Genomic DNA, 12,702 nt, shown 5'->3' on the forward strand with positions numbered 1-12,702 from the left:
GGGGAGGGGCCACAGCAGGGGGAGGCCCGCATACCACAAAAAAAAAAAAAAAAAAAAAAAAAAAGGAAGAGGACAATGGTAACTAGAGATTGTGGAATATATCTTCTGCAACCCTGGGGCGGGGGTGGGGGGAATAAAGGTGACCTTTGGGTTGTTTCAGGTGAAGAGTGTGGAATGGATTATAGAAAAGAGAATTTATTTCACACAGTGTCTTTCTGCATCAGTGATTTTAATATGGATTCTTAGTGGTTGCCAACAACTGGTTAGATAATTTTTTTTTCTTTTTTTACACACTGCTCTTTGGATTCTGACTTAGTGAATTCTGGGCTCAGTCCTCCTCCTCCATCTCTTTCTTGATCCAGTCCACGTAGTTGAGCAGTTTGGTGTAGAACCCGTACCCCCTGCTGCAGCCGATGCCCCAGGATATGATGCCTGTCGCCACCCAGCGATCATTTTTCTCATCCCTCACTGCAAAGACCCCTCCGCTATCCCCCTGACAGGCATCTTGCTTTAGAGTCGGGTCCCCGGAACAGAACATGTTTTCAGAAAACACATCTTTCCTATTTTTTTTCCGGAGCCAGCTCTCACAAACCTCTCGCTTAGCTATGGGCAGACGGACAAACCTGAGGCTCTGAGAAAGTCTCTCCTCCATGATCCCAAAGCCACTGACATAGCCCATGAGACCCTGGTCATAGAAGGTCTCGTTGTCGGGGAGGCAGATGGGGAGGAGGTTGGGGCCCAGGGTGACACTGTTTTCCAGCTCCAGGAGGGCGATGTCCCCCTCGAAATTGTGGGACTCTTCCTGACGGTAGTCTGGGTGGATGCTGACCCTGCGGACGGGGTGGTTGGCCAGCTTGGTGATCTCTTCCACGCTGATGTGGCCCAGGAACACGTCCACGGTGGCGTTGCCCTGCGCTTCGTAGTCCTTGGGGTAGAGGGTGTGCGCGGCCGTGAGGATCCAGCGGTCTCCCAGCAGCGCGCCGCCCCCTCGCCCGTGGATATTGGTGAAGGCCTGCCAGGGGAAGTTGCCCAGCTTGGCCTTCTGGCCTCCAACGATGCGCTGCTTCTGTTCCACAGGGTTGACGGGTTTCCCGCACACTGGGGAGGAGAAGGGGGCGGGGCGGGGCGGGAGGGGGAGGAGAAGGGGGCGGGGCGGGGAGGAGAAGGGGGCGGGGCGGGGAGGAGTCAGAGCCCGGCACCGCGGGCTGTCCCCTCCCCTTCGCCCCCTCTTTTTGGCTCGGGGCCCTTTCTTCTCTCTCCTCCCCCCCTACTCTTCCGTCTTTGGCGTATGGTCAGCCTCTTCTCCTCCTTCTTGTTTATTCTTCCTGGGGCTTTTCTCGCTCTTTTTTTTTTCTTTTTCTTGTTTTGGCCGCGCCGCGGACCCGTACCCCCTGCAGGGGGAGCGTGGAGTCTTAACCACTGGACCGCTAGGGAAGTCCCTCTTGCTCTTTTTTTTATTCCTGATCTCCCACCTGCTCAGTGAAAAGTCCAGGGATGTCGGGACAGGCCCAGCTCTCTGGGTCCGTCTGCTCTTCTGCTGGGGCGTCTCCTCGCCTTTTTCCTGATTCCTCCCTCACCCCATGTCTACCTTCGCTTCAAGCTGGAGTGTCTCTCCCTTCTCTGTGCCATGCCTCCTCTGAGGCCCTGCAGGGCTGCCAGGGCCACAGGGGACGGAGGAGGGTTTCCACTCACCTGGCAAACACCGAGGCATCTTCTCTCCTGCCAGCTCATTCTTCCAAATGCCCTGAGCTGTGCAGGTGTACCGCCCTGAGGGGAGAGGGGCTGCGTTCAGGCTGGGAGGTCGTGGGCAGGGGCCAGTGAGCACCAAAGTGCGGAGAGGGAGCGGACAGGCTCAAAGGGAAAGGTTCAAATATATGTGGATGGGGTATTGAAAGTGTTAGGAGGCTCCATACGTATATTTTTGTTTTAATGCTAAGTGGAAAAATCAGAATACTTAACTCTTATATTCGACATGATCCCTATTTGTGAAAGTAGACACAAAACCTGCAAGGAACTTATCAAACTCCCATTAGTGATTGCATCTTGGTGCTGGGTAGTAGATGTTAATGGTAGGTTTTTTTTTTTTTTTTTTTTTTTTGGCGATGCTGGGTGGATCTTAGTTCCCCAACCAGGGATTGAACCCACACCCTTGGCAGTGAAAGAGTGGAGTCCTAACCACTGGACCGCCAGGGAATTCCTGGTAGCTATGTTTTCTGATCACGGACAGTGTGCCGGTGCTCATTGCTCAGAACTTTCTCTGCATTATCTCATTTAAGCACCACCGTGAGGCTTTCAGATATGCATCATTATCCCCACCTTAGAGACGAGGAAACTGAGTTTAAATAATTTGCACAAGGTCACATAATTTCTAAGTGTCAGAACCAAGATGCAAAGTGGGAGTTGTCTGACTTCAAAGCTCAGCTCTTAAGTAACACCTTGAATAGCCTATAAATAAGATTTTTTTCCTTTTTTTGCATGTTTCACACTTATTGTACAAAGCATGTGATTTCTTTTATTAAAAAAAAGTTTTAAAGATACCCATAGATGAGTTTGAGAGTAATTTAGTAAACCTAAATGCAGAAATTCACAACATAGCAGCCTGAGAGGTTATGTGGGGAGAAGGCTGAGGAAGTCTCACTGATAAAGCTGTAGTGGTGGTGATGGTGGTGGTGGTGGTGGTGGTGATGGTGGTGGTGATTGTGGTGGTGGTGATGGTAGTGGTGGTGGTGGTGATGGTGGTGGTGATGGTGGTGGTGGTGATGGTGGTGGTGGTGAGGGTGGTGGTGATGGTGGTGGTGGTGGTGGTGATGGTGGTGGTGGTGATGATGGTGGTGGGGGTGGTGGTGGTGGTGGGGGTGGTGGTGGTGGTGGTGGTGATGGTGGTGGTGGTGATGATGGTGGTGGTGGTGGTGGTGGTGGTGGTGGTGGTGGTGGTGGTGGTGGTGATGGTGGTGGTGGTGATGATGGTGGTGGTGGTGGTGGTGGTGGTGGTGGTGGTGGTGGTGGTGGTGGTGATGGTGGTGGTGGTGATGGTAGTGGTGATGGTGGTGGTGATGGTGGTGGTGGTAGTGATGGTGGTGGTGGTGATGGTGGTGGTGGTGATGGTAGTGGTGATGGTGGTAGTGGTGATGGGGGTGGTGATGGTGGTGGTGGTGATGGTAGTGATGGTGATGGTGGTGGTGGTAGTGATGGTGGTGGTGGTGGTGGTGATGGTGGTGGTGGTGATGGTGGTGAGAAGAAGCTGTTTATGAGATTCAAGTCTTTCTTTGTATCAGCTCAGGTGTTTCCTTCTTCATCTTTACTAGATGCCTCTTGGTACCTCTGAAGCCAGTGCCCTGGATAAATATCTTAATATTCACTTTGTAGGGATTCTATTGGAAGAAATTGCAGAAGGTGTCCCAACAAGAAGGAGAAGACTGTCATTTGCATGGGTCCCTACCTCGCTCAGACTTGCTTGTGCCATCTCTGGTTTGCATCTTGTAATACGGCTCGTGGCAGTAGTACTGGATATGGGCCTGGTAGGTGTTCACCCCCGTTGTGGTGGTATAATTGAAGGCTCCATTAGGCAAGTTTCGGGGCTGCCCGCAGTCCTTGACTTGGAGAGAACACAGGGCCGTATGAGAGCTGGGAAGGATTGTACCAGCACTTCAGTGGGAGGAAGGTGAGCAGTCTGCCCACAGAGTAGGAGTGGACCCACAGAACATGCTGAGAACCTTCGGGAAATATGGTGAGGGGGGGCCTCTCGTGATGTACAGGAACTGGATACAATGAAATTCAGCTCTGGGTACAGCCTGTCAGTCCTGCTGAGATGAGGGCTGACTGGTTCCCGGATGGGCCAGAGGCCCAGAGGGTCTTTTGGGGGAGATGCTTAGGCCAGACCCCTCTTCCCTTCTCCTCGGGGGAGACACATCCCTGAGTTGCAACTTACTCTTGCACCTGGGCATGGCACGATGCCATGTGCCATCATCCTGGCAGACAGCTGTGAAGGACAGGAGCGCCTGTTTCCCCTGTTTGATCAGAGATAGAGGTGCTGTTAGTACAAGGAGGTGCTGCAGCTCCCTTCCTGTCCTCGCCCACACGGGAGCAGTAGGGATGCAAAGTCATCTCTCAAGCCCTCAAACCTTAGCACCCATGGACGTGGCTCCTTGGTCCTTCTTCCTAGCCGCTCCTTTCGGACCAGACTTACACATGGGCGCACGTGAGCCACACAGCAGGAGGTCAGACCTGGGGCTAGTTGTTAGACCCAATAATCCTCTCTCTAGACTCTTGCCTGTTTCCACTGAGGTCCAATTGAACTCCACAATTTTTTTTTTTTTTTTTTTTTTTTTTTGCGGTACGCGGGCGTCTCCCGTGGCGGAGCACAGGCTCCAGACGCGCAGGCTCAGCGGCCATGGCTCACGGGCCCAGCCGCTCCGCGGCACGAACCCGTGTCCCCTGCATCGGCAGGCGGACGCTCAACCGTGCCCCCTGCATCGGCAGGCGGACGCTCAACCACTGTGCCACCAGGGAAGCCCAAACCCCACAGTTTTAAATTAAAAAAAACAACAAGCCCAGTTGTGTGTTCTCTGCATTGAAACAAAAGTTTCTGCCCTGAAGTGGAACCATGTTTCTCTTCCTCTGGAGCACCCTGCATCACCTCATCGCCCCTAGACTGTAGTCTTCTTAAGGGCAAGGGCCTTTCCTAAAATACTAGCTCAGCCCAGCCACTTTCAAGGGTGCTTGAGGATGCTGAAGTGTGCTAAGTGCTGTCGTAGGTGAGCAGATGGCAGGGACCAGGGCAGGAGATGGCCCCCTCTGAAATGAAAAGTAATTGGACGAAATGAATGCGTTTTATTAAGATCAACAGTCATCCCAGATAATTCGCCCTGGAACAGATTGCAAGAGGATGTGTATGAGGACTAGGATGTCCCACTGAAATGTAAATAATGTGAGATAAACCGTGTGACTTGTTTTAAACTCTGTGATGTGAATGACAAATGCCAAGGTAAGGGTGCCGGTGGCGTAGGACGTGGCGAGTTGTAACCTGAGCAGAGAGGAGGGGTCTAGGACACTGCGTCCTTCCTGGAGCAAGGAGCGGTTACCTGGCTAACTCAGCTTGATGCAACATTCAAAGGTAAGCTCCACGAAGCCTGCATGAATATGTGTTTCTTTTTAATGTACTTCCCACATCCAGAACACTGCCTGACACTCAGTAACACTTAAAATGTTTGTTCGGCGACTTTGCTACAACTGAAGGACAAACCAAAGGTCTCTTCTCTGATTCAGGGGAGGTCTTCCAAGTGGCTCTACTGAACAGGGATGGGATGTCCAGTCCCAGGTCCCTGGCCAGGGGTAACTCGAACTGCATGCTTTTTAAAAATAGCATTGTAGTTTACCAGCTTTTGTGAGATTGACCAGTGGAGAAAACCACATTCTTTCCTGAGTCTGCAAAGCTGAGGACAGGGCGGTGGACCTGGGGTAAGACCACCAATGTACAGAAAAGGAGCCCCTTCTGGTTATTAGGTGGGATGCTGCCCGATTCATGAATCATTGAATAAAGTCAGTTAGGTCTTTAAAAAAAAAAACCCCAAATCCCCAAACCCAGAGCCCTGAAGCAAGAGGCAGGGGCTTTGGTGGTAACCCTTGCTGTACACAATGCCGGTACTGTTGAGTCAGTCCTTGCACTTCACTTCCGCCCCTGCCTCTTTGGTTCCTAACTCTACAATGAGTAATTGGGCAAGGCCAGTAGCTCGTGAACTTGGCTGGGCATTAGTATCATCTGAGTAGCTTTTAGCTATCCTGATGCCCAGCTGCACTCCAGACCCACAGACTAGTCTCCAGCAGGGGACCCGGACATCAGTATTTTAAAATCCTAAGTGTTTCCAACGGGCAGTCACGTTGGAACAGGCCAGGTGACCCTTCCAGCTCAAGCACGTATGATTCCGCTTGGGGCTGAGCCTCAATCTGCTGTGGGCCTGGCTGTGCGAGTTATTCCTGATGCTGGGTCAGTTCCTTCCCCTCAGCTGTGGCTCTTACCTCCATGAGCTGGTAGCCTTGTTTGCAGGTGGCGATGAAGTAGTCCCGGAACTCGTACTGAGGCTGCAGGTCCTGGATGATGGTGAACGAGTCTAGGGTCTTGGGCTGGGGGCATTTGATGACTGTCAGGGAAAGCAGAGGGCACATTTATTGCAGAGCCACTGGCCTTCCTTCTACCCACTACATCCTGCCCCCTTGCTGGCCAGTGAGGGGCCCCGGGCAGGCCTTACTTTCGCTGGTGTAGTGCAGCTTCCAGCCCTGGCTGTCCCCTGACTCGTCTGTGAAGAACAGCAGGTCCACGGAGTTGCTGCTGGTGTCAATGGGCTCTGGCCTTTGCTTCCCACAGAACTCACCGATGTTCCTCTCGTTGGCATAGATCTGATGGGGGAGGAGGGAGGGTCACCTCCCCAGGTCAGACACTTTCCCCCAGGGCTGGGGCGGTGTTGCTGGGGGTGGGGATCCTGCTTTGTGTATGTTTTCAGCTGGAGGGTAAAAGGGACCCCCAGTACCCAGCTGCCAGGTGCGTAGGAACTTGCCCAACTCATGTGTGGTGTTGGCCATTTCTGTACCAATTGGCCAGAGGGTCCAGCAGGAAGGAGGGATAAGAGGAGCCACATGGCGATGGGAAGGAGAGGGCAGGGTCTCTGGGGGTGGGCAGGTCTGCTGCACCTGTAGCTGGTCGTAGGGACAGTGTACTTGCTGGTGGTCATCGATTTCGAAAGGCTCCAGGAACTTGAGTTGGAGGGTGAGGCCCCGCTCTACCCGGATGCTGTAGTTGCAGCGTAGGTCGGGGGGGTAGGGCCGGGGGTACTCCAGGCTGGAGATGTAGCCCGAAGGCTCTGTGAACAGCTCGCCGCTGCAGTCGACTGTGAGAGCAAAGCCGGGGGTGGGGGGCGGTCATCCGGAGACTCGGGCTGGCCCCATGAGCCCTCGCTCGGTCCCTGCCTCCCGACCCTGAGCTCACCCTGGCAGGAATGCCCGTCCTTCTGCAGCTCATAGCCTGGACGGCAGGAACAGAAATAGCCACCAATGTAGTTGTGACACAGGTGCTGGCACCGGGGCTGGGGAGTCTCCTCGACCAAGTTGAGCTGGGAGGCACATTCGTCCAGGTCTGGAAGAGATTCCGGAAGGAAGGATTCAGCTCCTGCCAGGGGACTTCTGTGGTGGCGCCGGTCTCAGCGAGGTCACTCACCAGAGGCCTGAGTAGACAAAGTCAGCTCCCGGCCACCTGGACCTCCCGGCCCCTCTAACGCTTTCTGGGAACTGTCCAGTGGGGACAGGGCCCGGGTGGACAGCCCTCTTCTGGAGAAAGCTCTCTTGGGAAAAGCAAGGAAGGCCAGGCTTCCTGCTTCTTTGGGCTCAAGGTTCTCCTTTTCCGGCCCCCGTACAATACGAGGCCTGGAACGCGGGCAAAGGGGCCACTCACCCACAGCTCGGTAGGAGGCCAGGAAGCCCTTGTAGAACATGACGGTGCCGTTCTCCTCGTTGGAGAAATCCGTGTGGAAGGTCAGTAGCATCTTGTTCCCTTGGGACATAAATTCCTTCCTTCCTGGAGGGTTGCCCACTGGCGAGCCCAGCTGCCCACAGAACCTCCCCAGGGTTTTCTTATCGGCAGAGATCTGGTGGCAGAAGGACAGTGGGGTAGGAAGACAGTTGTTGAGGGGACACGTCCCACGTGGAGGGTCAGTGAAGGTCATCCTTCTCTTGTCCCAACGAGCGGATCATGCCTCCTTGCTGGACGGCCTCCAGCTGCTCTCTGCCTGCTGGGCTCTGGCTGTTGCAAGCCTCCCCAGGCGCCTCTCCTCTGTCCCCTGCATCTCCATCCGCTAACTCTGCCCGTTATCCTGTCCCCCAGACATCGCCCCTCCCCTTTTATGACCCCCGGCACGTTTCAGACCTTTCTTCACGCCCATCTCCTCCTGTGCCCGCCTCCCACTGGAATCCTGGTGGCCTCTACCTGGCCTCTATCATTCCTTCATCCCTAGAGCCTGGATGGTCTGCTTTACCTTCCGCCCTGTCCTTCCACCTCGCCTTAGTCAAGCCACTCACGTCCAGCCATGCCTCGTGATGGACTCAGCTGAACGTGAGCCTCCGGGGCCTGGTAGCCTTAGCAAGCGTGGCCGAACTTCCCTTACCTCTTTCTTCACAGACTCCTTAACCCCTCCAAAGCAGAAGACGTCTCTCCCCCAAACTCATTCTTCACCAGCCCTTGCCACCAAGACCCCTCGCCTCCAACACTGCCGCCTCAAGTCCTCTGGGCTAGGAAGATGTTTCATTTTCATGTTATTCTTTTATAACCTCCAGGAGGTCTCCTTGGAATAGTACTTACGGGCTGTGTGCACGCGCTACCTGAATCCTGAGTCAAGAATCTCATTTTTACTGGATGTAGAAAGATGGGACTGGGACGGTGCCCCTGGTCAGGACACAGGTGAGGGGACTGAGCTCCTTGCCCTTGCTGAAGCCTATGCTTGAGCCACCACCATGAACGTCTCCCTTCCCCATGTCCCTGCGTTCCCGGTGAGGTGGCAGCCAGGGTGATACTCTCCATGGAAACAGGGAAACTGAGGCACAGCGATTTCCCAAAGACTCCTAGCAAGTAAGAAGATGGGGAAGGTTTTTCTGACTCCTGTAGGCAGTACACTTCCTGAGAGTGGGGCCCGTACCTTCCCTCTGTGTCTCTCCCCTCAGTGCTCCCCTAGGGGCTCTCAAACCAGCGGACACCCATCCACGGCATCACTTGACTTTCAGAACCCCGCTTGGCCATCAGCTTTTACAGGCTTGGGGCTTTGTCCACAGGTGGGGGTCCTCTCCAGGGTGGTCAGAACACAAGTTCCCAGGTTCCAGAGACACCCAGCTCTTCCTCAGCCCACCCAACCTGCCCCCCTACCTTGACATAGTCATAGAAACAGCCTTCCGAAGGCTCCAGGTCAAACTGCCAGAAGACGAGCTTCACCCTGTATCCCGTGGGAACCGTGATCACAGTGGTGGTCTCAAGGTTGTCGGGGTAAGGCTTGGGGTACAGCGGGGAAGTCACTTCCCCGTAGAGCTTCCGAGGGGTGAAGGCGGAGCCTCCCACCCTGTAGAACAGGACTGGCACCAGGACGTATAAGAGCCACCTGCCAAAAAGAAAAAAGGTATCTGTAGGGCTGGGGGGGTGCAGCAGCCTTGCTGTTTGGGCGGTGGCTGCGGAGGGGGTGCGGATGATCGTACCGCCCGGCGTTGTCCTCTCGGCCCATTCTAGACCTCACAGAGATGTTCTGGGGGGCGGGCGCGGGTGGGGCGCGGAGGCTGGTCTCTGCAGCTGCGGCCGTGGGCGCGCCTCCCCAGGGCAGTGTCCAGTCCAGAGGCCATCACACTCCCTGCCCCTCTCTCCCCAGCCTCCTCCTCTGCCCTGTCCCATCACTCCCCTCCCCTTCCCGGAATAGGGCTGGCCTGGGACCAGTTAATTGAGGGTGAGGGTTTCCAGTCACGGCTCTCTGAAAGAGCTGCCAAAGGCTCAGCAAAGGCTTCTGGGAGAAACCACCTATGGAAGATGGTTTCGGGCACAAAACGACTCCTCTCCAGGGCCGGGTGGGTCCCCCATCTCGCTGCTCCCTAGGAGCTGGAGGAGGAAGACAAGGTGGCGTCACCTCTTGGGTCTGAGGTCTCCTTTTGTCCTCAGGGGGAGGGACGGGGCGTATGTGTCTGCATGTGTGCACGCGGGTGCACGTTGGAAGGGGTAAGGTATATACGGAGGGGAAGCGTGTCCCCACCTCCCTGAGTAAATCTGGGGGCAGGGTTGCCTCCCGTGCCCAGGATTCTCTGCTCTGGCTTCCCCCTCCCTCCTTGGTCCCCATCAGCCTTACTCACATTTCTCAAGGCCTGTTTTTGGGTCCCTGACTCTCCTGACAGCGTCTTCCTCCACTCTGCGTCCAGGGAGGGCAGGGTCACGCAGAGGAGGGAAGGGGGAGGGAATGAGGGGGAAAAGGGGGGGGACCATTACGGGAGGAATGTTGGAGGGAATGAACTATTTGCATAAACCAAACCAAAAAAAAAAAAAAACAAATCTGTTTCCAGTGTAATTTAGTTTTGGTTTTGAAATCCCTGATGGTGGTGCCACCTGCTGGCCACATGGGGAAGGTCTAGAGATGGGTCTGCATTTTTAGGGACAGAAAAGCCTTTGGTCGGAGGCCCAGACTTCCGTTTCTACATCTGATGGGAATTCCCTCTTTCTTCAGGGGACTTCCTGGGGTCTGATGTTGTTGTACAAGGTTCCTACCAAAAGGGAAGTGGAGATTGCAGTTGAGGGTGACTCTCTTTCCTGGAGCCTTCCTGTCCTTAGTCGTCTGGCAGCCCTGGTCTGGGAACAGCCAGGGTTTCAATGCCCAGGATGACGTGACAGGAACAAGGGCTGTGCAGGAGGGCACAGAGGAGAATGAAGTTTGGTTGCCCTGGGGTCCTGGCCTACTTCACTCATCAATGACACGTAGAGCAGGGATTGCTGTGACCCCAAAGCAGCACCAGGCTCTGGTTTTTTTTTTTTTTTTTTTTTTTTTTTTTTTTTGCGGTACGCGGGCCTCTCACTGTTGTGGCCTCTCCCGTTGCGGAGCACAGGCTCCGGACGCGCAGGCTCAGCGGCCACGGCTCACGGGCCCAGCCGCTCCACGGCGTGTGGGATCTTCCCGGACCGGGGCACGAACCCGCGTCCCCTGCATCGGCAGGCGGACTCCAAACCACTGCGCCACCAGGGAAGCCCCAGGCTCTAAGACCCTTCTTCCCCACCTCAGTGAACTCAGGCCTGCCAATGAACTTGTCTCTTAGAGAAGCAAGGGCAGCTGAGGACAGGATAGACACATCCTCTTATCCTCAGAAACTGGTCAAGAGCTTGAGCCCCTGAGTGTCACAGCTGCCTAGGGCTGGGCAAACAGTGTGGCTGTAGACCACTGGTGACTTGGTCTTTTCTGAGAGAAGGCCAGGCCCCTGGGAGGGAGAAAGGGCTCTTGTCTCTCTTGTCCTCCAGGCCATCGTGTTCTGTTTTAAACCTTTGCTCTTTGGGGAAGACTTTCTTCAACTCTCCAGGGCTCAGAGACCCTATGGCGGTGTGCTCCGCAGGGAGACACAGATCCAGAACAGGCCTCTGAGTTCTCAGACCTCTGCAGTCCATCCTGCTTGTTTCCCCTATTAGATTAATCCCTCCATCTCTCCACCCACCCACCCGCTCACTTATCCATTTGGAAGCTACCTATTTAAAGTGCCAGGCACTTTCCCAGGCACTGGGCTCACGAAGATGGGGCAGCTTCCCATTAGGCAGTGACCACGTCATCACTGAATGTAGCTGGAGAGCAGGCACATGGGAGAGGCCAGATCAGCCCAGGTTGGAGGGTTGGAGGATTTCCAGCAGGTTTATATGTCAGAGCTGAGGAATGACTCTGCCGGCAGGGCTGATCCATGACATGATCCACGGCATGATCCGTGGCCTTGTCAGGTGAGGAAGGACAAAAGATAGGGAAGAAGGATAAGGAGCAGGTCAGGAGGCAAGAAAGAAGGGGAACCTTGTCTAGCAAATTGCACACTAGTATCTGGACAGCAGTATGTGTGTGCTGTGTGTTTACCACGGGGCAGGATGGCAGATATACAGGTAGAGGAGGTGGTCCAAGAAGGTAAGTCTTGGCAGAAACTCTCCCATTCCTCCTAGGGATTCTGAGTTCTGTCCTGGTACCGTGTAGCATGACTGGAAACTGACAAGCTTGGACCCCATTGGCTCGGTCCCAGTCGGATTCCCACGCTGCCCAGCCATACAAAATAACCTCGACTTCCATGTTGTGTCACACCCTTGATGTGCACCAGGGACAGCAAGAAGAAACGGTCATGGGAAGGTTGCTCGGGCATTTGTCTTCAAACCAGTATTGAAGACATTGTTATATTGATCATTCCTTTTGAGATTTGATTCTGGGGAGAAAAAAAGTTTCTCTCTTAACATAATGGTATGTTTCCCTCTGTGGATATATTTACATCTATATATCTATATACCTGTACCTATATCTACCTGTATCTATCTATATCTAGACATGTCTAGATCTAGATGTATAGATACAGACATGTAGATATGTATAGGTATATATTTTTTTGCCTCGGCAGGGAGAAACTCATCATGTTCTCAATAATAAAAATAAAGAAGACAGGGTTAAGAATCCGCCTGCCAATGCAGGGGACACGGGTTCGAACCCTGGTCTGGGAAGATCCCACGTGCCGCGGAGCAATCGAGCCTGTGTGCCACAACTACTGGGCCTGCGCTCTAGAGCCCGTGAGCCACAACTACTGAGCCCGCGAGCCACGACTACTGAAGCCCGCATGCCTAAGACAAATAAAACTAATATATACTCATTAAATAAAATTTAGTGGAACATAGGGGAAAACAACACAGCCAAAATTATACCACTAAAAACCCCTCAGATTAATATTTTGAGTATTCTGTACTAGGTATAGGTTTAAAAAATCGAAGTAGGGCTTCCCTGGTGGCGCAGTGGTTGAGGGTCCTCCTGCCGATGCAGGGGGCGCGGGTTCGTGCCCCGGTCCGGGAGGATCCCGCGTGCCGCGGAGCGGCTGGGCCCGTGAGCCGTGGCCGCTGAGCCTGCGCGTCCGGAGCCTGTGCTCCGCGGCGGGAGAGGCCACAACGGTGAGAGGCCCGCGTACCGCAAAAAAAAAAAA

The 12,702-nt window shown here is 54.2% G+C and overlaps 1 protein-coding gene across 2 annotated transcripts; it reads right to left on the bottom strand.

Moving 5' to 3' along the window:
* Nucleotides 1-212: 212 nt before the first annotated feature.
* C1R (complement C1r) lies at nucleotides 213-10,023 on the bottom strand. 2 transcript variants are annotated; one of them, XM_024129309.1, is made up of 11 exons: nucleotides 9,865-10,023; nucleotides 8,903-9,131; nucleotides 7,442-7,634; nucleotides 6,980-7,126; nucleotides 6,685-6,881; nucleotides 6,246-6,393; nucleotides 6,016-6,137; nucleotides 3,929-4,007; nucleotides 3,440-3,595; nucleotides 1,693-1,767; nucleotides 213-1,098 (listed from the first exon to the last, which is right to left on the bottom strand). In XM_024129309.1, coding segments are annotated over exons 1-11 (2,118 nt in total). In that variant the 5' UTR covers nucleotides 9,867-10,023; the 3' UTR covers nucleotides 213-328. The 2 variants fall into 2 exon arrangements, with proteins under 2 accessions (XP_023985077.1, XP_028346780.1); XM_028490979.2 differs by lacking the exon at nucleotides 9,865-10,023 and adding an exon at nucleotides 9,226-9,319.
* Between the last annotated feature and the right edge of the window lie 2,679 nt (nucleotides 10,024-12,702).

This window comes from Physeter macrocephalus, chromosome 6 (genome assembly GCF_002837175.3).
Source record: "Physeter macrocephalus isolate SW-GA chromosome 6, ASM283717v5, whole genome shotgun sequence".
NCBI classification, from domain to species: domain Eukaryota; kingdom Metazoa; phylum Chordata; class Mammalia; order Artiodactyla; family Physeteridae; genus Physeter; species Physeter macrocephalus.

Excerpts from the sequence above, each read along its gene's own strand:
- C1R (XM_028490979.2), bottom strand. The coding sequence starts at position 9,251 with ATGGGCCGAGAGGACAACGCCGGGCG. Across the intron at positions 7,635-8,902 it reads GTTTCTATGACTATGTCAAG|ATCTCTGCCGATAAGAAAAC; the intron begins GTAGGGGGGCAG and ends TTCTGCCACCAG. Across the intron at positions 3,596-3,928 it reads TGCCATGCCCAGGTGCAAGA|TCAAGGACTGCGGGCAGCCC; the intron begins GTAAGTTGCAAC and ends GTTCTCTCCAAG.